General features: G+C 43.8%; 1 protein-coding gene across 3 annotated transcripts in view; it reads left to right on the top strand.

Moving 5' to 3' along the window:
- PRICKLE2 (prickle planar cell polarity protein 2) overlaps positions 1–26,836 on the top strand; it is a 179,135-nt gene that overhangs the window by 135,143 nt on the left and 17,156 nt on the right. For all 3 annotated transcript variants that reach the window (XM_075287494.1, XM_075287496.1, XM_075287495.1), the window contains 4 exons: positions 1,825–1,938; positions 10,673–10,810; positions 14,535–14,738; positions 16,818–17,004. In XM_075287494.1, coding sequence (XP_075143595.1) covers positions 1,825–1,938; positions 10,673–10,810; positions 14,535–14,738; positions 16,818–17,004 — 643 coding nt within the window. The remainder of the gene's footprint in view (positions 1–1,824; positions 1,939–10,672; positions 10,811–14,534; positions 14,739–16,817; positions 17,005–26,836) is intronic.

Raw genomic sequence — 26,836 nt, 5'->3', positions numbered from 1 at the left:
TTACACAACTCAAAGGCAGCGACGACTTTATTAATTCGAGTATTCCCAGAACATTGCAAGGTTTAGTTAATAAACTTGGCAACTGCTTAAGACGATCCCTGTTAGGGTGTTTTGAGCTAATGGGGTGGGGGATCCTTCTTCGTTAGGGTCTGTTCACACTATGAACGTCAGAGGTATGTTACAGGAGGATTTTCCCATATGTACCGTCACCGGAAGCCTCTGATGTATGTCATTGTATAGGTGGCCTTGCTGTATGTCGCTCATGGTATGTTGTTTTTTTGTGGATACCATAGTGTGACCCAACCCCCTGGGTGACAAAAGCGGCCCTGTCACGGGGCTAAAATACCCCAAATTTACAGAAAAAATGGAGCGGTTAATTCTAATATGATGCTTTAGGTGCAGTAGTATAATGGAGGCCTTGTATGGACTTCATGGTTGTATAAAGGGCTGGGGATTCCTGGATTCATTCGTGGCCCAAAATGTCCCCCTTGACACGGCCTCCTGTCCCGACACACACAGTTGCTTCTATAATATGGAAGCCAGATAGAATTGTACTGAGAGCCACACAAGTTCTCCATGACCAAACTGCTTCACGTTTCTTAAAGTGGACCTGTCACCAGGCCTAAAATCCCCATGACTAAGATCATCTGATCGGCGCTGTCATCTTGAGCATTTTGATGTTTTGTTTATCCAAATCTGTTCAGCCATTCCAAAGATAGAAGCCCTTTTCGTGTGAAACAAATAGTCAAGTGGGCGGAGATACTGTGGTCACTCTGTAGGGGCGGGGTCTCTGTGAAGTCATGTAGACTCTAATCTGCATGAACAGTAAAAGGGCTTATATCTTTGGAATGGCTGAACAGATATGGATAGCCCAAGTGGGTGGTAACACTGCGTGACTTCACACAGAGACCCCGCCCCCTCACAGTGACCACAGTGTTCCCACCCACTTGACTAATATACCCTATAGGTATTACACTAAAAGGGCTTATATCTTTGGAATGGCTGAATGGATTCGGATAAACAAAACTCCTCAATGTTCAGGCTGATGACAATGTAGGCCATTGGGCGTTTCGGACCTCCTGACAGGTCCTCTTTTAAGAAATGTGAACCTCCTGTCATTCAGTCTCAGGCGTTGGACCTCTAAGGGGGCATTCACACGGAATTTTCTGATGCGGAATCAAGGAACCATTAAAAGTCAATGGGAGGCTTTTTTCCCACACGGATTCTGACTCAAATTCCGCATTGGATCCCGCGCATGGAAACTCCGTGTGAATGCCCCCTTACGTCAAATCTTTAAAAATGGTTTCACTTCTCAATGTCCAAAAAAGAGCCTTTTATTTTTGGTTCTTTTCAGTCTCCCTTTAAATCCAAGGACAACCCCTTTAAGTGCCCAGGTCTTGGCTGCCTTACACAAAGCCTAATACTCGGTAGTCAGATTACTTTCTTCACACTTGCTACTTTAACTTTTTTTTCCTTCTATCCCATGCCTAAATCTCTTTTTTTGGGCTTGCACATAATAGCCACAAATTTCCGGCCATGTTAGATGTTTTACTAGCAGTATTTTGCGATAGGCTTACTGAAAAACACTTTGGCTCCATCCGTGGCTCTCGGTGATCTATTTTTCATGTGTTCTAATGGAATGCAGCCGGATTCTGGGAAAGGCGCTTTGTCTGTTCTAATATCTGCGGCCAAGCAGATTTATACGCTGAAAGACGAAAATATTACCGTATAGTGTTTGGGATTTTTTTCTTCTCGGTTCATTGTGAGCTTGAAAACTTTGCACCATTAAAAGCAATCACTAATGGCCTGCCCTTCTATCTACAGGTTCACCAGTATTATAGCTGCTTACCCGATGATAAAGTACCCTATGTGAACAGCCCTGGCGAGAAGTCGAGGATCAAACAACTTCTACACCAGCTGCCTCCACATGACAATGAAGTAAGTAAGAACCTGGGGCAACACGGTGGCTCAGTGGTTAGCACTGCAGCCTTGCAGCACTGGAGTCCTGGGTTTGATTCCTGCCCGGAACAACATCTGCAAAGAGTTAATGTTCTCCCCATGTTTGCGTGGATTTCTTCCCATACTCCAAAGATTTACTGATGGGGAAAATGTACGTTGTTCGTAAAATTTCCAAGTTCCACCACAACTATAGCCGTAGTCAGATCCTGGAAATGGTCAGGTCCCACTGGTCTAGATTTCTTCTCTGATGGTCTGGCAGAAGTACGGCCCTTTAGGCGTTGGGAAGGGTTGGCTACATGACAAATTCACTTAAAATTTTCTCCTTGAGGTCAATGGCTTGGGCAAAAATTTCAACGTGTCCAAGCCGTGTTGGGCATGTTGTCGGGAAGTGTCTTCTGAGTTGTGCCATTGACTGAGTCAAGACCCTACCATATACATTGAATGGTCATCCGGTTTTAATTTTGGGCCAAATTCTTGTGTATGGCCACCTTATTGTATTCACAGAATTATTAAGGATTATTCAAAAATGTAATATTGATGGATGTCCACCAATAGACCGTGTCCTAACTGAATTAAGGTGCCATAGCCCCTTCATTTAGCGGGTATGCCAGGAGTCGATCCCCCACCAATTTGATATTGATGTCCTTTCCTAAAATCTATTAAAAAGGTCTATATAAAGTGAATATCGAGAGCAGAACGTCTGATATGGATTTCTTCATATCTTCACTTATATAGAATTTCCTGAAACCATTTTGGTTTTGTTGGTGAAGATATCACGTCAAATGTATGCGTTGAATGCCAAGTGTTAAAGTCCAATAGAATGATGTGGTCAAGATATAGATTGGGCATACATATTAGATGTGTATTGGGTGAACCTTCAACAGAAATGGCCAACTATCTAATATGTGTGGGGTCTCCCCACTCTCCCTTGACGGCATACGTTAGGGATTCTGAGGATAGAGTGGTTGGATTTCTGTTGCCTGATCCATTTGCCAAAGTAGGCTAGTAGAGGCTTTTCTCCCTTGCCCAATTGAGATCACCATGTGGTCGAGCCAAGCATGCTGGTGTAAGTGGGCCTCGGCCAAGATGGCTGTATTGGCTGACTGTTGTCTAAAGTGTATGACCTGAAATCTGTCACCAAAGGTCAAAAGTCTGTAACGCTTAAAGAAGGCAATGGTGGTGGAATACGACTGGTATTGCAAAGTTGAATGGTCGGCATGGTAAATGATCTACCTGCGAAAAACAATCTTTCCAATGTCTGATGTCTACAGTGCAGAAAGCCAAGGTTATTAAGACCTTCACCAGTCGACCGTCTGTAGGGGTCGACCTCTTTGGATAATCTCTTTATCCTAGAAATGCCCCCTAATAATAAGCTAATCTTAGGATCGCCCACTACTGTGATCAACCATCACCGGCATGGGAACCTGGCAGGAAGTGTTTGGTTTCCCTGCAGCACCACCACTGGACAAGCGAGGAATTGCACTATGCCGATTAAAAAAACAAACAAACAAAAAATTGGCTTTCCATTTAATATGCAGACATGTTGTCTCCTCCAGAGCATGAACCACTGCTGTATATAGATCAGTGTCCGAAGGTGACAGACATTATAGAAAGTTGGAACACATAATGGGCCCCAAGTATGAAAATAGTGGTCTTGTTCAGTTTTCAGGAGAAAGTAGAACCTAAAATCCTCTTCCGCTGTTGTGGACAACAAGGACCACTTTTGCGCAGGAGGCCCTAAGACCTTCTTGTGTACGTTTTTTTTACATTGTCTTCACGTGGTCAAGTTATTTTTATGATTTCTTTTTTACAATGCCGTTAAAATGCTGCATTCTCATGACTGTAACGTTATTCGCCCTTCCCGAGTGTTTGCAACCGATGATTAATAGGATCGCCTGTCCTGTCTATGAATTCCATATGTTTACAGTTTAGGGTATACATTCCACATAGGCATTTCTATTAATATCTGGTTTTTATTACATGTGCATATTTGGGGAGGTTAAAGGTGATCTTCTTGACCCTTGGTCATTTCAGTTGATTTATGTACGTAAATATAAATTTAAACAGTCATTTTGGAGCAGTCGGTGAATCGCATTGCAGTATTTTCCCTGTAATTTTAGGAAATACTATTTGGTTACCTCTAATCGAATCAAAAAAACCCAGTTGTCACTCATGTTTTTGTCTACGGAATTAAGTGACTTTTTGGAATTAGACTAGAAATGCGATCACCTCCTGACTTCCAGAAAGAAGTGGCAACATGCTGGTGGTGCGCGTATTGTGGTTACGACCCATCGGATCCCATATCACGTCTTCCCGTTCCATTCCGTAACCTCCTGTAACTCCCAACAGTGTGGACCTTGGCAGGGAGATAATTGGGAAAAGGACTGCGGTTGGATCAGCGTCCTTTTGGACGCACACATCTGAACAAACCTGGTCGCATTCCAGAATGTAAATAAATAATAGATGGAGATCCTACAGAAAAAGTTGGGCTCGGATAAAAGGGAAGGGGAAAAAAAAAAAGATAAAATGAAAAATTGGAAATATGACTCAGAAAAATTATCTCCAACTGAGTTTCCATATGAAGTTTTGTTCCGAAGGGTTAATTCATTTTTCGAGATCTTGGAATGAAATTAAGATAATTAAATTCAACCCATATGTTGGCATTTTTGTGATTTTTTTTTTTTTTCAATTTTTTTTTTTTTTTAGAACATTAATGTTATTATTCTCTATTGCATTTTTAATGTAATCCATATGCTGCCTAGTTTTTTATGCAAGTGAAGAACCGTTTTTATAAATATGTGTTTATACAACACTGTTGTGGGAATACACGTAGGAACATCTTTGTCATCTTCAAATGTCAGTAGTATTTATAGAGAGAACTCCCACCAATAAATATCATTTCCCTGGGTTCCATGATGTGGTGTTCTTAAGGTGCAAAGTGGTCCAAATCTGAATTTCGGCAGAATTGGACGGTTGTAATGAGTATGAGGTGGGCCAACTCGCTTCAACTGTTGGAGAAAGAAGGGTCAGGCATGCTGAAGTTAAACATGTCCGACCCTTAATTCTTAAGCAAGACAAGCCGCGCCGGATATCTCTCCCTTTTCCCCCACTGAGAACATGTATGGGACAGTAGCAATAAACTACGGTTGGTCAACACTTGTCATGGCAACTTTAGAAGTTCTTCTAGCTCAGGGGTAGGCAACCTTTGGCACTCCAGCTGTTGTCAAACTACAACTCCCAGCATGCATACTTACTCTGCTGTTCTTGGAACTCCCATGGAAGTGAATGGCGCATGTTGGGAGTCGTAGTTTCACAGCAGCGAAAGGTTGCTGACCTGTGTTCTAGCTTGATTCATGCAGAACATGAAACCAAGTCATAGTTGCCTCAATCCTCTCCATCATCTCTAAGAAATATGTCCTTTTCCAGACAAAGCTGTGCCAACGGCTCCACGTAGAGAATTCTCAAGTCTTAAAGGAACCTGGAACCTGACAATGAATGTTGCCTTGGTCCATGATCCTTGTCATTCTCAGGTCTTAGAGGTTCCTCAAACCTGGAACCCAACAATGAATCTTATCTTGATCCTTTAGGTCAGGGGTAGGGAACGTACGGCTCTCCAGCTGTTGCAAAACTACAACTCCCAGCATGCATACTGGCTCTGCTGTTCTTGGAACTTCCATGGAAGTGAATGGAGCATGCTGGGAGTTGTAGTTTCACAGCAGCTGGAGAGCCGAAGGTTCCCTACCCCTGCTTTAGGTCATCTCTTGCATACATGTCTCATTGTTAACGTCGGACCTTCCTGACTTCTCAAAATTATGGGTATCTGGAATAATATTTGGGGAGTATGAACAAACTCGATTACACTGTAATGTTTTACTCCACCAGCTGCTCCCAAAAAACAATTTGGTGGTCTTGGGTGGAGATGGTATGTAAGGAATTTAATATGTCTCTACAGTTTTCACTTTTTGGCATACATCCTTATTTATAGTTTGCTTTCCAGATGCATACAGTATGTACATGTGTCTGAAATGTAGCCACCTAAAAATCATATATATATGTTAGAATAGTGGTGGTCCTCTCCTTTCTAAAACTCCAACCAATATGGTACATTCCACGTTATCGTTTATTTTCCCATCACCCATGGTTAGGGGTCACGGTATGGAGGACTCTTACATAGATTGGCTCTGAGATACTCTTAGACTTTAAGAAAATACATCCAACTTAAGTGTATTTCAGTTTAGTCCTTTCCACCTCAAGTAAAGGTCCCGGGCCTCTTCCATGTCACTAACTTGCCTAACCTTGTGTTACATAAGCCTAGGTATCTGGCTTCCACGAACAAAAGGTTTCAGACCCCAATCCTTTGATGTTGCTCCACAGGGGAAATTCCTTCATGTTCTTCACACAAGAACGTGTCAATCAAACGGTCTTACTTATGGTCCCACCTGTTAGTGTTTGAAGTGCCATTGGTAATCATGAGCTTTTTGAGCTTTGGAAATCGTCCAAGTACAGGTTAGATATATAAAATTACATAAGATGGATCTTTCGTCGTCCATGAAGCGGTGAACCTCCACTTCACTCTCAAATTTAACATTCCCTTGATGGCGAAGAGCATTCATTTAGGGAGAGGCCACTTCTTGGAAGATGGTGCCCAAATCTCAACGTCCAACTCTTTGAATAGATTTTGTATCGTGACGAAGGATGCAAGCCAAACTAGACCCTCATCTGAAGATGCTGTTTTGGGGTGTTTAACCCTTGTCGGTGCAGAGTACTGGCTGGCTAGTTGAGAAGCTTTTAACATGGGTCTGAGGGGTATTATTTACTGAGTACAGAGGAACAGAAACTGACTGCGTCAAAGGCATCTCACCCAGCTAACCAGTACTCTGTACTGGTGAGGGTAAACACCCCAAAACTGTTGTCTACAGATGAGTTAATACCTTTTTATAGTCCTTGACTTCTACATTGGCTATTTGCCTATAGGTGGCGCTAGAGGAACAGCCATCCCTTCTGGAAACAGCTAATTTGCATACCCTTTTCTTAGAAGACTATTGCTCAAATGACTCTTTTATGCCACTTGGCACTCTCCAAAAATTGAAACTGAACCCTCCAGACCTGTTAAAAGGGGGTGTCCTAGACTGTGATATTGACAATCCCTTCCTCTTCTCAGACTAGTGATATCTTGTCCATTGGTCACACAATGAAGCGGAGTTGTAATACCAAGCACAGCCACCATATCTTGTTTGGCGCTGTTCTTGGTAACTAGTGTAGAGGCCACGGCCATATCTTGGTCTTGGGCAACCCCATAAAGTCTATAGGAGCGCTGTTGAGAATATATGATTTATAGCATATTTTTGAGAGTCTAATATCCAGTCTTTTGCAGACTTGGACCTCATACAGAAAACAAAGCGTCTAGGCTGAGGGGGTCTGATATTTTTTTAACCCCTCCCTCAAGTGTCTTCTGAGTGCTTTCTGTACTCCATTGATTTCCACTGGGGTTCTTGGATAGTACTTGCACCATATTCCAGAGAACAGAGCGTCAGGGCCCCCCTCGGACAGGGGCCTTACATGGAAAATGTGACTTTTAGCCACTGTGTGAATTGGCAGGTCTGTCTACAGATCACATGACTTGACAGAGGACCCATTTGGCCGATGTAGTGAACTCTCCCTTCTTCGGTTACCTCTGTGCCCGGTACTAACGGGCTGAACCGTTCACACCGGCGTGTCGCTTTAATGCAATTCTTATATTTTGTGTAAACGCCCAAAACTAATGATTGTTTAACTCAGATATTGGCCATAAGCAGCTGGAGACTCTCTTCCAGCCACAGTCTCTATCTGGAAAATGTTAGCATGAATCACGGAGAGACATTTTCTCAGCAGTAAAAGCAGCGTAATGTCTTATTGCAGCTTAATTTTCAATTTTTAGTGTCTCGACACAGATTCGCCTTCAATTCATTCCTTGTTGATCTAGGCACATTGCCCCGTGATATGAAACAAGATACATAAATGAATACGCTGGTGTATACAACATTCTGGTTCAATATTCCTTATTAACACAGACATTGTTATCTTAACCCTTATGAGTTGGGAGGTGTTTTACTCTGCCGGCAGCACAGATAACCGGGAATGGTTGGGTATGTAGTACTGAGATTGACGTACCTTCTGTTGTCAGTCTGCTCCATACCATACCCGCCAGGTACATATACCATACCCACACGGTGCATATACCATACCCGCCAGGTACGTATACCATACCCGTCAGGTGCATATACCATACCCACATGGTGCATATACCATACCTGCCATGTACATATTCCATACCCACATGGTGCATATACCATACCCGCCAGGTACATATACCATACCCTATCCTCAGGTTGTCGGGTATTTCCGCTTTGCTCCATTGATGCTTAATGGGGCTGAGCTAGTATAGTAGTGCTGTTTTTGGAAGAACCCAGCCATCTTTTAATAAGGAGGGGTTGTGGAACCCTGGTTCATTGTGCCCTGCACCTTCTACCCTGATCTCACAGGTAATTATTTGTACCATGGGGGCTGGTCGACTATGACAGCCCCCCTTCCCCCCCATAGTGCAGGGATCTGTGTGATCAGGAAGAAAGAAGGAACAAGGACAGAACACCCGGATAAGGCACGTAATCTACTCCCCGGACAACCCCTTTTTAATCCTGTATTGCCTCTTTAGGTTGAGATCACACGTTACAAAAGCTGCATGCTTTTTTTTTTGGGCCAATTTTTGGTGCAATTGTATGCCAAAGACTGGCTTAGAAAGGGATAGGAAATATAGAGAAAGCTCTTATACATCGCCCTTCTGCTAAATCCAGTCTTGGCTTTGACCCAACAAAAAAAAAAAAAAAATCTGCAATATGTGGCCTCTGTTTTATAAAAACTCATTTGAGATTGCTGGTTCACAGGAGATGATGTGCTGCTAAAAGAACTTGCTCATTTTGGAAGCAGCGGTCCTTCAGAGCCAAAATCTATTAATGGAAAGGTCTTCCTGACCCCATTACCTTATCATACCTCTGCGGGGCATATGACAGGCGGCATAGAGAAGATTTTTCATTAGGTAATGGTAGGCTGAATCATGTACTGCATTACATATGTTATTGCACACGTTATTTTTAATTTTAAAAATTGTGTGTGTGTATATATATATATATATATATATATATATATATATATATAGACTTATAGAAGATTATATGGAAGATACTAGTTGTGATAAGTGAAAGAGCGTCTTTTTTTATAATAATTGTCAGATCTGGATATTCCGATAGTCTAAGGACATAGTCAATAAAATAACTGAAAAGCTGAAATAGACATTTATAGGAATGAGACAGGAACTATTTAAGTTCATTCACACCTTGCAGCAGGAAGCGATCTGTTTAGCTGTTGCCCGGCTGTATACCTAGGCCTTACCCCGTATAGCTACAGGTGCTTGGCTGTATCCATAGGCCTTACCCGGCATATCTGCAGGTGCCCAGCTGTATACCTAGACCTTACCCCACATAGCTGCAGGTGCCCGGCTGTATACCTAGACCTTACCCCACATAGCTGCAGGTGCCCGACTGTATGCCTAGGCCTTACCCCGTATAGCTACAGGTGCTTGGCTGTATACCTAGACCTTACCCCACATAGCTGCAGGTGCCCGGCTGTATACCTAGGCCTTACCCCACATAGCTGCAGGTGCCCGGCTGTATACCTAGGCCTTACCCCACATAGCTGCAGGTGCCCGGCTGTATACCTAGACCTTACCCCACATAGCTGCAAGTGCCTGTCTGTATCCATAGACCTTACCTGGCACAGCTGCAGGTGCCCGGCTGTATACATAGGCCTTACCCCGCATAGCTGCAGGTGCCCGGCTGTATACCTAGGCCTTACCCAGAATAGCTGCAGTTGCCCGGCTGTATACCTAGGCCTTACCCCACATAGCTGCAGGTGCCCGGCTGTATCCATAGGCCTTACCCAGCATAGCTACAGGTGTCTGGCTGTATACCTAGACCTTACCCCACATAGCTGCAGGTGCCCGGCTGTATACCTAGGCCTTACCCGGCATAGCTGCAGGAGCCCAGCTGTATACCTAGGCCTTACCCAGCATAGCTGCAGGTGCCCGGCTGTATACCTAGACCTTACCCGGCATAGCTGCAGGTGCCCAGCTGTATACCTAGACCTTACCCCGCATAGCTGCCTTATTTTGCCTTTCCCTGGGCTGTGTTGATGTCTGGCACTACCTGATCCCATCTGTCCTGGCCTTTTCTGCAGCTGCAGCTCTTCACAATGGCGCCTCTAGTTTGTCCCGGTTATTGCAGTATTTACAAGCTCCTACCTGCACCCTCGATTCACCACGCGAGTGTGGCGGACCGATCGTCTCTTCCTAGTCCTCATGCTCACTTTTTAGGAACTATGCTAGTGACTAGATGGAGGATTGCATAATAATCTGATATTTCGTTGCGTACTTGACGGAATCGAATAGTAACCGTGACAACGCCTATAATATTACAGTGATTATATTACATAGCCATTGTGCATCCTTATAATATTTATATATTAATATTAATTAATATATTAATATTTATTTTTTAATTTCTTTCTTCCCTTCATTCAGCGAATGTTTCAGCTTTCTCCTAACAATCCTGAACATCTGTCCTTGACTCTGTGACTCATGCAATTGCAGAAGGTTCCAGAGCTGAAATCTTTCTCCTTGCAGGTCCGCTACTGCAATTCTCTGGATGAGGAAGAGAAGAGAGAGCTTAAGCTGTTCAGCAACCAAAGAAAACGGGAGAATTTGGGACGAGGGAATGTCCGGCCTTTTCCGGTGACCATGACAGGAGCCATCTGTGAACAGGTAAAGCATTGTGCTCTTTGGCCACTGGCCAAGTATATTCGTCGATCCGACTACAGATGCCTACATTGCTTGCTAAAACATTTCCAATTGCATCTCCATCGAATCTGTGCTGCAATACCAGAAACAACCTATGCACAGGGGTGGCGCTGTTGCAGCAGTGTTTTTCTATCCCTGAACAATCAAGGGTGGTGATGGTGGAGCGAGTGGTGGTTACGTATCTAAACAATGCCGTAGCATCATAAATGCATCTACATGTGAACCCAACTTGTCTGATGACTTAGAGAAACCTGTACAAACTTGTGTGTATACAGAAATCTTGCCACTCACTGCTGTGGACTTCGAAATGAATGAATGGAGAGACACATTATTTAAAGTGAATGTGTTTAAATGTCCTAAACCAGGACTATATCCTGCAATTTCCACTCTGGCCACTAAGCCTAATAGACTGACACTGCCGATTCTGTAGGTGTTTTCTTTGCAGCAGTCACCTCATTTACATTACAGACAGGAACACAATAGAAGATAACACCACTGACCCACCATTACATCCTCTACTGACCATAAATGATGTCACAGATTATCTGCACCCCCTCCCTGCACACAGCGTGTCTAGAGATTTCAATATCTAATTTTAATAAATTTAGAAAAACGGTGATACATTCCTTTTTAAATATCCCACTTTTTTTTTCACCCCCGCCACGAAAGCTCAGCATCCTCGTAGCACAGATGGTCTAACTACTTTGCCCTTAGCAACTTTTCGACTCCTACAACCCTGTCACTTTTAGAAGTCCTTTCTGTTCTGTCCATCAATCTACTGGCTATAAGCGAATGGGTTTGGAATGTAGACTTTGACAAATGTCCCCCCAGGAGCGGTCTATCTAGATAACATTGGGGGTGTGCAATGTTACAGGTGTCGAAAAAGATAAAACACCTGCAGTTCGAGATGTCTTGGACGTGACTAGCTGCTGAAGATGAAGCCAGTTTATCTAGTAGTCACCTGGTAGTATTGTCTGGTCACCTGATGAAGGCACTGCAGTGCTTAAAATAAAATAACCTATCACACTGAAAATGCCATCAGCAGTGCATTATAGGAGGAGCTGAACAGGTTATAAACTTAGGAGTCAAGTGGGCGGTCCTACTCGGTGATTGACAGGTATCTGTGTGCACATCCATATAGGGAAGGATGTAAACCCCTGACTAGAACCGCCCACTGGACTCCTAAACCTAGGACAAAATTAAATGGATACATGAGAAGTGATACTAAATAGGTTAAACTATATATCGATCTGTTTGTCTCCTCCTGCTCTATAACATGCCGCCTGCAGAGTGGACTGCATGTTCAACGTGACCGGTTCCCTTTAAGTTCGAGTAACACTCATGAAATAAAACAATCTGGTTGACTGTCAACATCGACTATATTTATAGCGCACCTCCTATTCTAAAATAACATGTCAGAACTGAACAGTACAGGAGAATATAAGCAACTTTGTAATATATCTTATTAAAGAAATCTGTTTCCTTCTCCGCTTTACCAGGCTGCCTCACAAACAGAAGTCTATGGAGAGGGAATGGAGTGGTGGAGGCTGGTAATTGTCTTATTGCCTCATTCTGTATAGTGGTAGAGTCTTCTCTTGAAGATACAGCAGTGTCAGAAGACGTCTCTCACTCGTTGTATTAGTTTGATGCTGCAGTTATTTGAGTGACTTTTCCAGCAGCCCCTCCCCTCTCCATAGACTTCTATGTAAATCAGTTTGAGAAGTGGAGAAGGAAACAGATTTCTTTACTAAATTGCATTACAATGTTTCTTCTATTCATCTGTACTATCCATTGATGGAAAGTTGTTTTATAATTGGAGGTGCAGTGTAAGCCTGTGCCCAGAGGATATCCATATGGCTTAACAGAACGTGGCAAGTGACTGGTATATTGGAGAGGAAGCAATTGTAGTATTTTAGTATCAAGTTTACGTTTAGATACCATAAGACTGTCACTACTAAATAGCCATTAAGAAGATGTCTCAGACCTAGCGACGCGTCTTGTGTTATGCTGTTCCCCTGTTATCCCCCTGGAAATAAACACCCTACAACTGAGTGTATATGGACATGCATCACAGACTAGGAGAATGGTAACAATCTTTGTCTGGTCTATAACTGTCAATGTGTGCATACATTTCCAGGAGGAATAACTGAGGAACATTGCATTATAAGAAAAGATGCTTCTGGATTGTTTTTGCATGGGTAATGCAAGTGAGGGACTATAAGTAAATAACATTTAGTGGATAACCTCATACCTTGATGATAATGGCCCCACAATGGGGGAAGGGGGAGCTGTGGAGACTTTTTCGTTATTTGAGACTGGCATATCTGCACACAAAATGGGAAATAAATGATCAAGTCCTAAATTAGAGCCAGAGGGAAGATGAGGACATGACTAAATGACCCGACATTTTCCCGAGCACATAATCTGCTTATGGTATATTACTTTTTTTTAATTTGAAAAAAATATGGCCGCTTCCTTCCAACATCGCAATTAAAGGCAATTTGCATAATTCGTGTAACAATGTATCGGCGTTGCATTAGCCTTGTAGGGATTACATTGTAAATCTGCTTTTATTTCTCGCCGTTCTGCCACGCTGATCTCATTCCTGCCCCGTCCTCCGTTTTCTCCATCAGCATTTTACCTTTTACTGCTCGGCGCTTACATAATTGCGGTTTTACATCGGCTTTTACGATGGTTTTAATTACCGTTGCGATGTTGCGGAGGCCACGTCTGTGAGACAGGCGATGAGGAGTTTAGTCACAGCTCTCGTTTTATTTCCCCATCCTTTTTTTAAGAGTCTTTTTTTTTTTTATATAAGAACATTATTCCCTCCTATAATCTTGGCATGTGAGACGTTGCAGTTCAAGCCTTCTTTATCGTATTTGGCTGGACAGGCCCCCTGAGGAGGAGACAAGTCCTGAGGCATCACATTCAGAGCGGGATCTTAAGGCTAAGCAATTTGTGTTATTAAATGCAGGCGCTCTGGATACAAAAAAAAATCTAATGGCCTCCCCGGGAGCAAATTAATGACCTGTACAGCTAAATAATGAGAAACACAATCATGTCAAGTTGAGCCTGATCCTAGCGTGCTCAAGGAATCGACAACATGGCCGCCCCTGCTGGCAGGATCTTCTTCACTGTCTTGGGATAAGAGATAAATGATTCCATGGAGAGTCGGCAAATGCATTTTTTTTTTTTTCCACCAAAAACACACAGGGGCTGATATATCAAGGACTGTGACAGAAAACTGGCGTAAAGGCATTAAAAATGTCAGAATTTTTGCAAAAAAAATCCCAGTTTATTTGGTAAGATTTATGAATATTTGCCACTTTCAGTTTTGCACTTGGGTGGGGCCATCAACCCCATTAGATTTTTCGTCTTTTTAGCCCAGTTTTCTAGCGTAAATGATGCCCGAAATGTACACCGGCAAGGTGCACTGTATAGGTGCAGGAGGAAGCGTGCAGGAGGAAGGCTTAAACCTGGTCATAAATTGGGAGCAAATTATGGAACGTGTCTGTCTTGATAAATCCGCCGCATCTTCCTCTCCCTGATTTGCTTGGTCAGCCATTATACATATTTTATAGTAATGTTGTGTATAGAGGAGTTGTCACAGCCCCTCCTCTTATATATAGGAATATGAATGCCGCGTGTAAGTCACCCCGTGTCCTATTATTCTCTTGCTTTGCAGTGTGGAGGTCAGATTAATGGAGGCGACATCGCCGTCTTTGCATCTAGAGCCGGGCACGGCATTTGTTGGCATCCGCAGTGTTTTGTGTGTACGATATGTAATGAGCTGTTGGTCGACCTTATATACTTCTATCAAGATGGGAAGATCTACTGCGGCAGACATCATGCCGAGTGCTTGAAACCTCGCTGTGCGGCCTGTGATGAGGTGAGTGGAGTCGGCACAATGTACTGCCTATACTAGATGTGTCTCTGTATACCATGACCTATGGCTGGTGGGTTTACATCACTATGATTAACGCCACGGTTAATTTTTGAGACCCCTCATATATGGCTAGTGGAAGATGGTCATATAATATCACTATAGGTAGACACCATAGTCCTTTTAGACTCCTTAAGGGTCCATCGCAGGTACACCATTGTATAGACATATGGTGGCATCTGTTCTCATTGTGTAAAAATAGAGTAGAACAATACAGTCTGATGTATTCCAGCTCAAACGGATGATAGCGCCCCCTCTCTGCAATAGAAGTGACCACCAACAAATGTGGGTATCATATAAGGCATCAGAGGTCTAGTTGTGAACTCAAAATAAGGTGGTCTATATTGGACGACAGTTTCCAATTTGTTGGCTCGCCAATGGCACCGAAAGTGGCGTTATCTACATCGCCCTAAAATCAACCTTCCAGGGGCCCCCCCGTCTATTACTTTCATACGACCTAACCAAACGGGGGAAAGGAAAGGAAACCTCATAGAAGAGCATTATGTCAGTGCTGTTGGGTTGTTAGAGGAGCACTCCATGTAAAATGAGTGCAATGTCCTGACTGTGCGGGTCTGGTCTTTTGTACCCCCATATTCATGCTCAGCCCCTGGCCTAGGTGTAAAACTATAGGCCTCAATTATCAATCAGTCTTGTTCGCCTATAGAAACTAGTCAGAGTTCAGCAGGGATCGGTTGCGATGGGCAACAAGACTAATATACTAGGCCTTACTTGTTCCTTATGGCTGCGTTTTAAAGGGATTTTTCCATCCCCCAGGTGGCTTCTCCTACTGATATGTCAGTATCAGATCGTGGGGGTCCAACACCCGCACCCTATCTTAATCAGCTGATCCTGCAGCGTCCATGTGTTGAAATCTACTATACTGGACAGGGCCAGAAGGAACTATACTCCTATTCAAGTAATAGGCGTCCCCGCTATACAGTGGACAGAGCCTGCAGTTCCATTACTTGAAGAGAAGAAGAGCCCCTTCCAATGCTCAGATATTGTCAGATCAGCAGATTGGTGCAGGATTGGTCTGGGTGTTGGACTGCCACCGATCAGATACTGGTGACCAAACCTGTGGATCGGACATCAGTATGAAAAACCACCTTGGGGTCGGCCTCTCGCCAACCTTTCTCAGGAGTCCTGATATGAGGGTGTAGTAATATAACTTTACATTATGGGGTCACTCAGCTTTGCCAAAACCTGACAAAATTGTGAAATTTAATTTTAAAGAACCAAAGACCCAAACTCTAGAACTTTTTGTGTATTGAAGATCTTCTGTAGTTTATGGTTCAGGAGCGCCAGCACACGTCACTCATGTCATCAGGAAAAAAAAAAATACTTCACTCTTGTTTCACAAATCTTCAAGTTATTACTATTCCCTGCAGCTAGTAACACGCCATGGTGGTATTGATCGGCCATGTTATTGAAGGGCTTCCATTGTGTACAAATGCCCACGGGTCACAGTCCGTACAGATGTTCTGAGAAATTCTTCACTTGATATATGTCCTGGTGAGATGGTGAGAAATGTCTGCTGTCTTATCTCACCTCCGTACATTACAGCTCAGCAAAACTCGCCCCACAATCCATCCCTTCATAAGATAAAATGGGATTAGGCCGAGCCCCGGGGACCTGTGCTGATGTCTCTTTTTGTGTATTGCAGTTTGTGGTTTCTCCCTTAAGTAAAATGCGTCAGTGGAATGAACAATAAAGTGATATTTTCATGAGAGCTGTAAATTTTAGCAGCCACACAAGGGTTGATAGCATGGGGAGATGCAAGGAATGGAAACGCAATCCATAGTAAGCACAAAACAAATCTATATTATTGTGGATAGCACATTTAGAGATCTAAATCCCCTGCACAGATATTGCGTTATATTAGAAATGCTGCCACTATGGGGAGCTTTACAACATTGGATGCAATGATATAACAGTATGCGCTAAACTCTTTAGCTCCCTCTACAGGCAGGTGCCGTGACAATTGTTCCTTCCATTTGTCGATCCTGACTGTTGCTCCTTTTTTAGATTATTTTTGCAGATGAATGTACAGAAGCGGAGGGAAGACACTGGCATATGAAACACTTTTGTTGCTTTGAATGTGAAACGGTGCTTGGCGGCCAGAGATATATCATGAAAGAAGGACGTCCGTACTGCTGTAACTGCTTCGAGTCCTTGTATGCTGAGTATTGTGACACCTGTGCACAGCATATAGGTAAGAGTCATCCAGGGTATTCTCTTTAAAGGGATGTTAGTGGGGTCCTTTTCCTATATGTTGATCGGAAGGTCCTGCTGTTGGGATGAAATCTGTAACCTATGGGGATACTTGGCACGAAGTCTGCAAATTCTCTGCAGCACTATTAGTTGCAAACCAAATTGCCCCTAAGATTAGGGTTAGGGCAGCTGCTATTTAGACCATTACCCCCTGGATTATACCTGTAGGTAACAGCCCATTTTCATAAACCTATCCCCGCCTCTGTTTCGGCCTGCAAGGGGTGCTGCGTATTGTGACCTGCACATCATGTTTTGATGCTCTTCAGCGTCGGGATGTAATATGTGGCGCCCCCTGAAGGCTAATCGGAGGTGGCCGTTCACAAGAGTGTCGATAGGCAAACGTAACTTGGCCGTTACTTGCATGAGTAATCCAGAAGGTAGCGGCCTAGAGTACCTGTGTGGTGGTATGTAATGGGGTCAATTGCCCATATAACAGGACCCCACATAGAGTACCGTATATACTCGAGTATAAGCCGAATTTTTCAGCCCAGTTTTTGTGCTGAAAAAGCCCCCCTCGGCTTATACTCGAGTCAGCAAAAAAAAAAAAAAAAAAAAATTTTTTTTTTTTTTTTTTTTTTAGGAGGGTGAGGGGGGTTTATGACCAGCCACAATGTCAATGTATAGAATCTCCCATAAAATAGTGCAAAAAATTTAAAAATAAAAAATAAAAGTTCTTAATCCCTCCTTTCCCTAGAATACATACAAAAGTAGAAAATGACTGTGAAACCCATACACATTAGGTATCCCTGTGTCTGACAGTGCCCGGTCTACTGAATATAGGTTATCTGCAGTGCTCCTGTTCCATCAGGAAGGGGTTAATAGGAGCACTGCAGATACCCTATATTCAGCCAGGCTGAATTCCAAGTGGGGGGGGGGGGGAAACTGTCCTCAGGCTCAGGGAAGGGGCAGACAGACAGACAACCAAAACACCCCCTCCCCTTCCCCAGCATCTACTGCACCCAAAAACTACGACCATTTTAATTTTTGAAATTTTCCAGTAGCTGCTGCATTTCCCCCCTAGGCTTATACTCGAGTCAATAAGTTATCCCAGTTTTTTGTGGTAAAATTAGGGGGGTCGGCTTATATTCGGGTCGGCTTATACTCGAGTATATACGGTACTTTATGGGGGGCAGTTACTATGTGGCACTGTATACTCCTGGGTCAGGGGGGAGCCCTGATCTTGATATAAATATAGGCCCTAGTGGTGGGGTCTGCCGCTATCTCACATTTCTAGCATGTCCTGTGGATACGTCCTAAATGGAGCAGATGTAATATCCCTTTAAATTCCCGCGCAGTCAGACTATTCCTGCAGCTAGAGGACGAATTTCCCGTAAATACATTTTGAGCATTTCTAGATTCCTTTAAATTACCTGCCGAATGAGCTGCTCTAAATTTAGCGCTGAGTGCGGAGAACTTCAGGAGAGGAGATGATTTGCCGAGAGACTTTAGACCTATCACATTATCCCTTTTCCTAGACACTAAAATTGTTGGAAATGATCGGAAACCCACTTTACATGATAATTCTGGAGTCCTCAAGTATCGTCTCCGGCACCCGTGACTAGTCATTGTGGTATAATGATCCTCGACAAGTATCTCGTGTTACCAGCGAGCGGCCGGCGACTGCATAATACATGAGCAATGCACGGTCCTGTAGTGAGTGGTATATATTATAGGGGGTGGGAGTACAGTATATGGGGGCTCCACCAACTTTATAGTGCTGTGTTATTGATTTGTATCTTATTTATTTTTTGCGTATCCAGCTTTACAATGGGAAATAAAGGGTTAACCTCGCATTGCGTACGGTATAAAAGCTGCGTAATAAATATACGACCTGTCGCTACTCCTGGCACGTCTGGTTCAGTAAATACTACGGCATCTCCTTTTAGTACTTAGCGTGCCGTTCCTCTGTTGTTCCTCCTGGAAATGAATGAATAATCAATTTGATACCGTCCAGTCGGTGCCACCAGAATCGAACTGTGTTCGGGACACGCCTCTTTGACAATTGTCAGTTTAATACATTGCCAGTCGGAGTAACAGAGGAACAGCACAACACTAATGTCATGTGCCATCTAGAATACTGGTGTCTTATGTAGTAGAGACCCCCTTGGGCCCCTTGAGGTTTCAGGGACCGGTAGTGATTGTTACCTCTGCACCCCCTACAGCTACACCTCTCTCTCACCCGCTGTCCAAAAAATTTAGACATAGGAGTCTCTGACACATGGATTGGTCCCATACGAAACTAGCAGCTTTTTCAAGATTGCGAGGAAAATTGTGTATTTTCACAGCCCCCCCCCCCCCCTTCTGGTTCTACAAAGCTAAATTCTTCCCAATCTTCTTACTGCTTTGCTTGAGTGTCAGTCTTAACCGTAGCTCTGGCATTCTATTCAGATTGGGATGGACACTACTGCAATAGGCAGATCCAGATAGGGTAATGCTGAGGGAATAGCTCTATATGCATAGTTAATACGATTTCAATATGATTCCCCGCGAACGCTGCGCCCGTGGGAGGTCTATGGAAATAATCGTAAAAAAAGACGGATATTTCCATTGACTGAACATGGTAAAAAAATCCTGACCATTTTATAAGCCATCTTGTCTTTATTACCTCGTTGTTATTATGGCGGTATACAGCCGTATACGTAACATTATATATACAATGGCGGATATCGCGATCGGAGCCATAAATTTGACGGGGAGTCGTAGAAACAAGCCGGGGCGATGTAAATGTATAAGACGTCCCGACGGCCAACGTTCACTGGAAATCTGCCCTAGCAAATGTGCGATATTAACTCCCTGGATGTCGCCGGGGCCTGTCCTATAGCAGCCAGGAGGGGTGGCGATAATGGCGCTATACGGCCGCTGCTGTCCGCTGTTACCATTTCTCATCATTAGTACTGACAGGGTTTCGCAGTTACCTCATTGCCACGGGGGGATTATTTTGTTGTACTGAATACATTCGCTCTCTGCGGAGCCCGGCTTCTATAAATACAGCGTGATGTGCTGGTTGCTACAGTAACAATGCATGGCGGTATAGGAAATCTCACGTATGTCGGAGCCGCGTCGCTCTGGTCCCTAATCTTTGGTCTCATTTGTTCTGTATTAAATTCTAATCATATTTTCGCTTTCAACGCCGCCGGCTCCGTTTTTAAAATAGTGTCTGTAGTGCGTCAGCCGGACGGAGGACGTAACGCGTTTGGCCTCTGATATATTGCGGCATCAGGTACAGGTCAGGCGGTGTTATTACAGCACAGAGCGCTCATAGCCCGTACCGCCAGGTCTGTATGGATGCTGTATACTCCAGGGGATCTGTACATGGAGTAGGGAGAAGCTCCGTATACCGCCATAGGATGGATGCCAATAAATGAAAGGGGTTGTATTTCATTGTAATAATAGCGTCAGGAATGGCGCCACTCTTGTCCAAAGGCTGTCTGGCATTGCAGTTCAGCTCCGTACATGCAAGTGGGGCTGAGCTGCAAAACAAGACAAAGGCCATGGAGAAAGTAGCATGGTTTCTAGGAGAAGGGAGCCATGGTTTTCTCATTTATTACTCAAGACAAATAACTTCTGCGTGCAGTATTTAATCTACTCAGTCCCACACTGTCTGATGCCCCCTTTATGGGCCCCTACACTGTCTGATGCCCCCTTTATAGGCCCCTACACTGTCTGATGCCCCCTTTATAGGCCCCTACACTGTCTGATGCCTCCTTTATGGCCCTTACACTGTCTGATGCCCCCTTTATAGGCCCCTACACTGTCTGATGCCTCCTTTATGGGCCCCTTCACTGTCTGATGTCCCCTTTATGGGCCCCAACGCTCTCTGATGCCCCCTTTATGGGCCCCTACACTGTCTGATGCCTCCTTTATGGGCCCCTACACTGTCTGATGCCCCCTTTATGGGCCCCAACACTCTCTGATGCCCCCTTTATGGGCCCCTACACTGTCTGATGCTCCATTTATTGGCCCCGACACTGTCTGATGCCTCCTTTATGGGCCCCAGCACTGTCTGATGCCCCCTTTATGGCCCTTACACTGTCTGATGCTCCCTTTATGGGCCCCTACACTGTCTGATGCCTCCTTTATGGGCCCCTACACTGTCTGAATCCCCCTTTATAGGCCCCTACACTGTCTGATGCCTCCTTTATGGGCCCCTACACTGTCTGATGCCTCCTTTATGGGCCCCTACACTGTCTGATGCCTCCTTTATGGGCCCCTACACTGTCTGATGCCTCCTTTATGGGCCCCTACACTGTCTGAATCCCCCTTTATAGGCCCCTACACTGTCTGATGCCTCTTTTATGGGCCCCTACACTGTCTGATGCTCCTTTATGGGCCCCTACACTGTCTGATACCTCCTTTATGGGCCCCTACACTGTCTGATGCCCCCTTTATGGGCCCCTACACTGTTTGATGCCCCTTTATGGGCCCCGACAAGGCGACAATAGGCTGCTACCTATTGCATTATTCCTATAGGTAATGACCTCCACTCACCAATCCTTTATTCTGCACAGGCCTGCCTTGACTCCAGCTCCAGCCTGCTGTACATGACATCCAGGCGTTGTTCAGCCTTAAGATTTGGTGTGTAATGTACCCTGGAAACGAACCTTGGTCAAGTCTCTGCAAGGTCGGGATTAATGAGTAAAATATTAGCTACTACCTATTGGAATAATTCAGTAGAGAGCAAGTATGGGGTCAGCAGGGCTATCATGCAGCCCACTGCTGTGGGGTCCCCTGATCTTCGGCTTCACACAATTTCAGGGGCTTTGTTATGGCCAAATCTGCGCCTGCAAGTCTAAGGTCCTTCTGTCAGTGGTCTCCAAAGCCAGCAATGTAATAAGGGGCCCAATATGATTTTAACTAGAGGGCCCACTCTGTTCTATGTACCCCACTGGTTTCTTATGTGCAGAATACATAGCCAAGGCTTCATATGTGCATGCCGCTCTACACAGGCTGAATTCATTAGGACTGCACTAAAGTGGCGATGCATCCTGTTTATAAACAGCAATAAATGTTCCTTTGTTGCGGCACATTCTTCTAGTGCGGGAGGTTCAGCCTTCAGAATTGGAACCACATTGATGCTAAGGAACCCCACACTCCGGTTATATAAACCCTGTAATCTCAGGAGCCTTGCAATAGCTCAGGCTGTCAAGCACAGATTTACCAGTCCAATGTTCGGCTTCCCGGGGTATCAGATGTTCTTATCGTTCTTCGTACTCCTCCGTTCCTTAGCGCCGAAAATAAGCTCATGAGCAGATCACGCGCCGCTCCTATCCCCGGGATCTGATAAAGTGCCTGGCATATCAATTTAGGGATTAAATCCAGGATGCGCACTATGTGTGCACTAACACTATAGTATTATCATCAGCCCACGGGGATACTCATCCATGTCCCTACCGAGAAGAAATAGGCGGGTGGAGACTTCCTCCTCTGGTATTATTAGCAGAGCATGAAGTTATATACTGATATAATTACCATCTAGTTACACAAGCAGCAACTGGGGCAACAACCAAAAAAATCCCCCTCCAGGTTTTTTTTTTTATGGTTCCGGTTCAGGACAATTTGATCCTATCATTCAGTTCACTTCACAAAGGACCATTACTGGTGAGCCCTGGACATCCCAGTGTGACCCTGTGGGCACTCCCGGATGGTACCTGTGACATGGTCTGTATCTACCAATGATGTGGGTGTTTCTCAATTTTGCAGACACTCCTATAGACTTGGTGCAGTAGTAGTATACACTTTTTGGATCACTTCTTAAGAACTACAGGTGCACATGACAGTTTAGCAATTTTTGTTCTTCTTCTCTCTAGACCTATCCAAAATCAGAATATCAAAACCTATGCAAGTAAATGTATCTATTTTATACAAATTTACAAAAATTTCTCAAAAAATTGTTGAGCCTAAGGGGTTTGAATTTGAAGTGGTCTTCTGCCTCAAATTTGTCCCCAAATTTTGGCCCTTTAGAGCCCATGATGGAAAGTAGAGCTTTGACTTTCTACCACCAACTCATCACCTCCAATACAATGGGGCTAATCCACGTGAACGTTGCACTGTGGTTTTTGCAGCTGGATCAATCACAGAATCTGCGGGAATATCAAGCAGCATTTTGGCCAGAATTTAGAGATGATTTTGAGGCAGTATTGGCCTGGAAATCAACTGAAGGTTTCTGTGTGAACATACCCTTAAGGTGCACAAGTACAATAGACGGATGTTGGATTGGACCGGCTAGTCATCGTAAGTGCATGGGGACTCCCAAATCTCTCCTGATGGTGCAAAGAATCGTAGGGCATGTTGGGTTTGAACATGTCCAATCTTTTGTTCACAAGGACGATCAGTCTCCTTTCGTCTTCCCACTGAGTCCAGCGTATATGGGGGATGGTGAGAGGAATAGCTGTCACCCGTGACCACTTTAAAGCTGCCCATACAGATTCATCGTGTACTTCCGAAAAATGTGAATATTTTTTTTTCCTACTAGTTGATCCATTCAAAACTGACCACCTGAAAACATCCAGTCACTTTAGACTTTGTGCAAGCATGTTTTAGATTTTTTTTTATTTTTGGACAACTTTTTTGTATTTGGATAAGACCTCTCATGCCTTTTTTGTTACTGGTGACAAGTACCACTGCTCCTCTTTTGCAAAGCCGAATCCTTGGCTCCTGCAAATTGCTATAGTTTTTGCCAGTCATTCCCCCCTTCCCCACTGATCAAAACCACATTGGACCATTTATCACTCAACAAAAATTTTTCCTTGGATATCCAAGAACAGCCCATGGTATACAATGCGTAGGAGTGATTGCGTAAATGCACGGTTACCTACGTCAGATTTTGTATGCTTGTTTTGGTCCTAGGAGGCCGATCAGGTTTTTCGGATAAATACCCAGTATATATAGGGATGGTTTGGCCCACCCAGCTTGCTTTTTCTTTAGTCCATGCAAGTTCTATAAACGGCCTTTGATCTTAGGTCTCTCCTGCTAAACAGTAATTGCTCACATTTGAGTGTCACCTCCAGTCATTTTCACAGCATGGTCTATTGTTGACTTTTTCCTTTGAAAAACACTTTCCCATCTGTGTTTTTTGGAAGTATCTTTTACATCCTGCCCTTGCTTTTCTTTATTAGTGAGAAAATAGTGTCAGACATTTTATCTCTAGGGCATATGGCTGCCAGTTGTAAGGGAGGGGGGAGAAAAAGTTTTGCAAAATTCTGTAACTTTTTAAGACCTTCTATATCGATTTCCAAAAAGATTCAGTGGAATCTTTGGGATTTACTTAAATGCTTTAACCCAGGTCACCCGGAACACGTATTCTGCCCAAAACTTTGTTACATTGTACAAATGGGTAAAACAGAAGACCTGATCATTATCTGCCTTTGACGCCGCTGCTCGGATGTGTTCTTTTCCCTGGTTTCCTGTCTGGGTTGCCTCCTTTTTTTTTTCACATTTGTACTTATTGGGGTCATTTTACAAAAAATGTCACTCCTGCTTAAATTTATGCAAATAATGGGGCGGAAAAGTCTTTTGTCATGTGTCAAAGTCATAGGAATGTTCTGCAACGTGTAAGCAATATGTCACGCAACGCTGCTACTTGCAGCAGAGATTTTTTTTCAAAAATGATTTTTTTTTTCCAGACCCAAAAAAAGTGACTCTTTAAAGGAGATTTTTTTTTTTTTTGCAGGGTTCACACTAGCGTCGGTGTCCGATGCTAATGTCCTCAGAAGATTTTAGCATCAGACACTAGCTGCGTCCATTTGCAATTTGCATGATTTTAAATGGGATACCGTGTAGTGTCCGTGGGTGTCCTTAAAGGGATTCTACCATTAAAAATCTTTTTTCTGTGGCTAACACGTCGGAATAGCCTTTAGAAAGGCTATTCGTCTCTTACCTTTAGATGGGATCTCCGCCGCGCCGTTCCTTAGTAATACCGGTTTTTACTGGTATGTAAATTAGTTCTCTGGCAGCGTTGGGGGCGGATCTGCTGGATCCTCCCCTTCTTTCTTCGGCGGCTTCACCTCTGTCGGCTCTGACACTAGTAGAGCCGAATGTGCATGCATTCGGCTCTACTAGTGTCAGAGCCGACAGAGGTGAAGCCACCGAAGAAAGAAGGGGAGGATCCAGCAGAAGATAGAGGCGGCGCAGGATCCTGTTTTCGGGCAGCGGTGGAGACGCCCTCATTGCATTTTCAGCACTGGGGCCCGCCCCCATCGCTGCCAGAGAACTAATTTACATACCGGTAAAAACCGGTATTACTAAGGAACGGCGTGGCAGAGATCCCATCTAAAGGTAAGAGACGAATAGCCTTTCTAAAGGCTATTCCGACGTGTTATCCACAGAAAAAAGATTTTTAATGGTAGAATCCCTTTAAGTGTCCGTTTACAAAGGTGCCTGATTTTTCAAGCGGACAGCAAAATTGTGTATGTAGTATTTAGCTGTCCGCTTGAAAAATCGGACACCTTTGTAAACGGGCACTGAAGGACACTACACGGTGTTCCATTTAAAATCATGCAAATTGCAAACGGACGCAGCTACTGTCCGATGCTAAACTCTTCCGCGGACATTAGCATCGGACACTAGCTGTCTGACACCAACGCTAGTCTGAACGCCCCCTAACTGGAGAAACACATTGAGTTTTTATTGCATTTTTAGTGTAGTTTTTACTGCCTTAGCCAAATCCAGGAGTGGGTTCAACAGGAAGGAGTATAAATTCTTCCTTTTATATTTCCCATTGAATCCACTGGCTCAAAAAAGAAAACAACAAAAAAACTCTGCGTAATCTGCACCAGAAAAACATAAGAAAAACTCAACGTATGGCAGACGAGGTAGAGTAAGAAGATAATACATCGATATAATCCTGTCCGTATGTCATTATTAGGGCGTATGGAGGACATAAGAGCGTGTCCCCTGACTCAGAACCCCTCCGTTTGAGCTAAAATTGTAGGTTGATTGTTCTGGTGGACTGGTCTTAAGTAGCCGCTGATATACAGTCCTATGAAAAAGTTTGGGCACCCCTATTAATCTTAATCATTTTTAGTTCTAAATATTTTGGTGTTTGCAGCAGCCATTTCAGTTTGATATATCTAATAACTGATGGACACAGTAATATTTCAGGATTGAAATGAGGTTTATTGTACTAACAGAAAATGTGCAATATGCATTAAACCAAAATTTGACCGGTGCAAAAGTATGGGCACCTCAACAGAAAAGTGACATTAATATTTAGTAGATCCTCCTTTTGCAAAGATAACAGCCTCTAGTCGCTTCCTGTAGCTTTTAATCAGTTCCTGGATCCTGGATAAAGGTATTTTGGACAAACAATTCAAGTTCAGTTAAGTTAGATGGTCGCCGAGCATGGACAGCCCGCTTCAAATCATCCCACAGATGTTCAATGATATTCAGGTCTGGGGACTGGGATGGCCATTCCAGAACATTGTAATTGTTCCTCTGCATGAATGCCTGAGTTGATTTGGAGCAGTGTTTTGGATCATTGTCTTGCTGAAATATCCATCCCCGGCGTAACTTCAACTTCGTCACTGATTCTTGAACATTATTCTCAAGAATCTGCTGATACTGAGTGGAATCCATGCGACTCTCAACTTTAACAAGATTCCCGATGCCGGCATTGGCCACACAGCCCCAAAGCATGATGGAACCTCCACCAAATTTTACAGTGGGTAGCATGTGTTTTTCTTGGAATGCTGTTTCTTTTTGGACGCCATGCATAACGCCTTTTTTTATAACCAAACAACTCAATTTTTGTTTCCAAAATGAAGCTGCCTTGTCCA

This window comes from Leptodactylus fuscus, chromosome 9 (assembly GCF_031893055.1).
Source record: "Leptodactylus fuscus isolate aLepFus1 chromosome 9, aLepFus1.hap2, whole genome shotgun sequence".
NCBI classification, from domain to species: domain Eukaryota; kingdom Metazoa; phylum Chordata; class Amphibia; order Anura; family Leptodactylidae; genus Leptodactylus; species Leptodactylus fuscus.
This window is presented reverse-complemented; position numbering and strand designations above follow the sequence as displayed.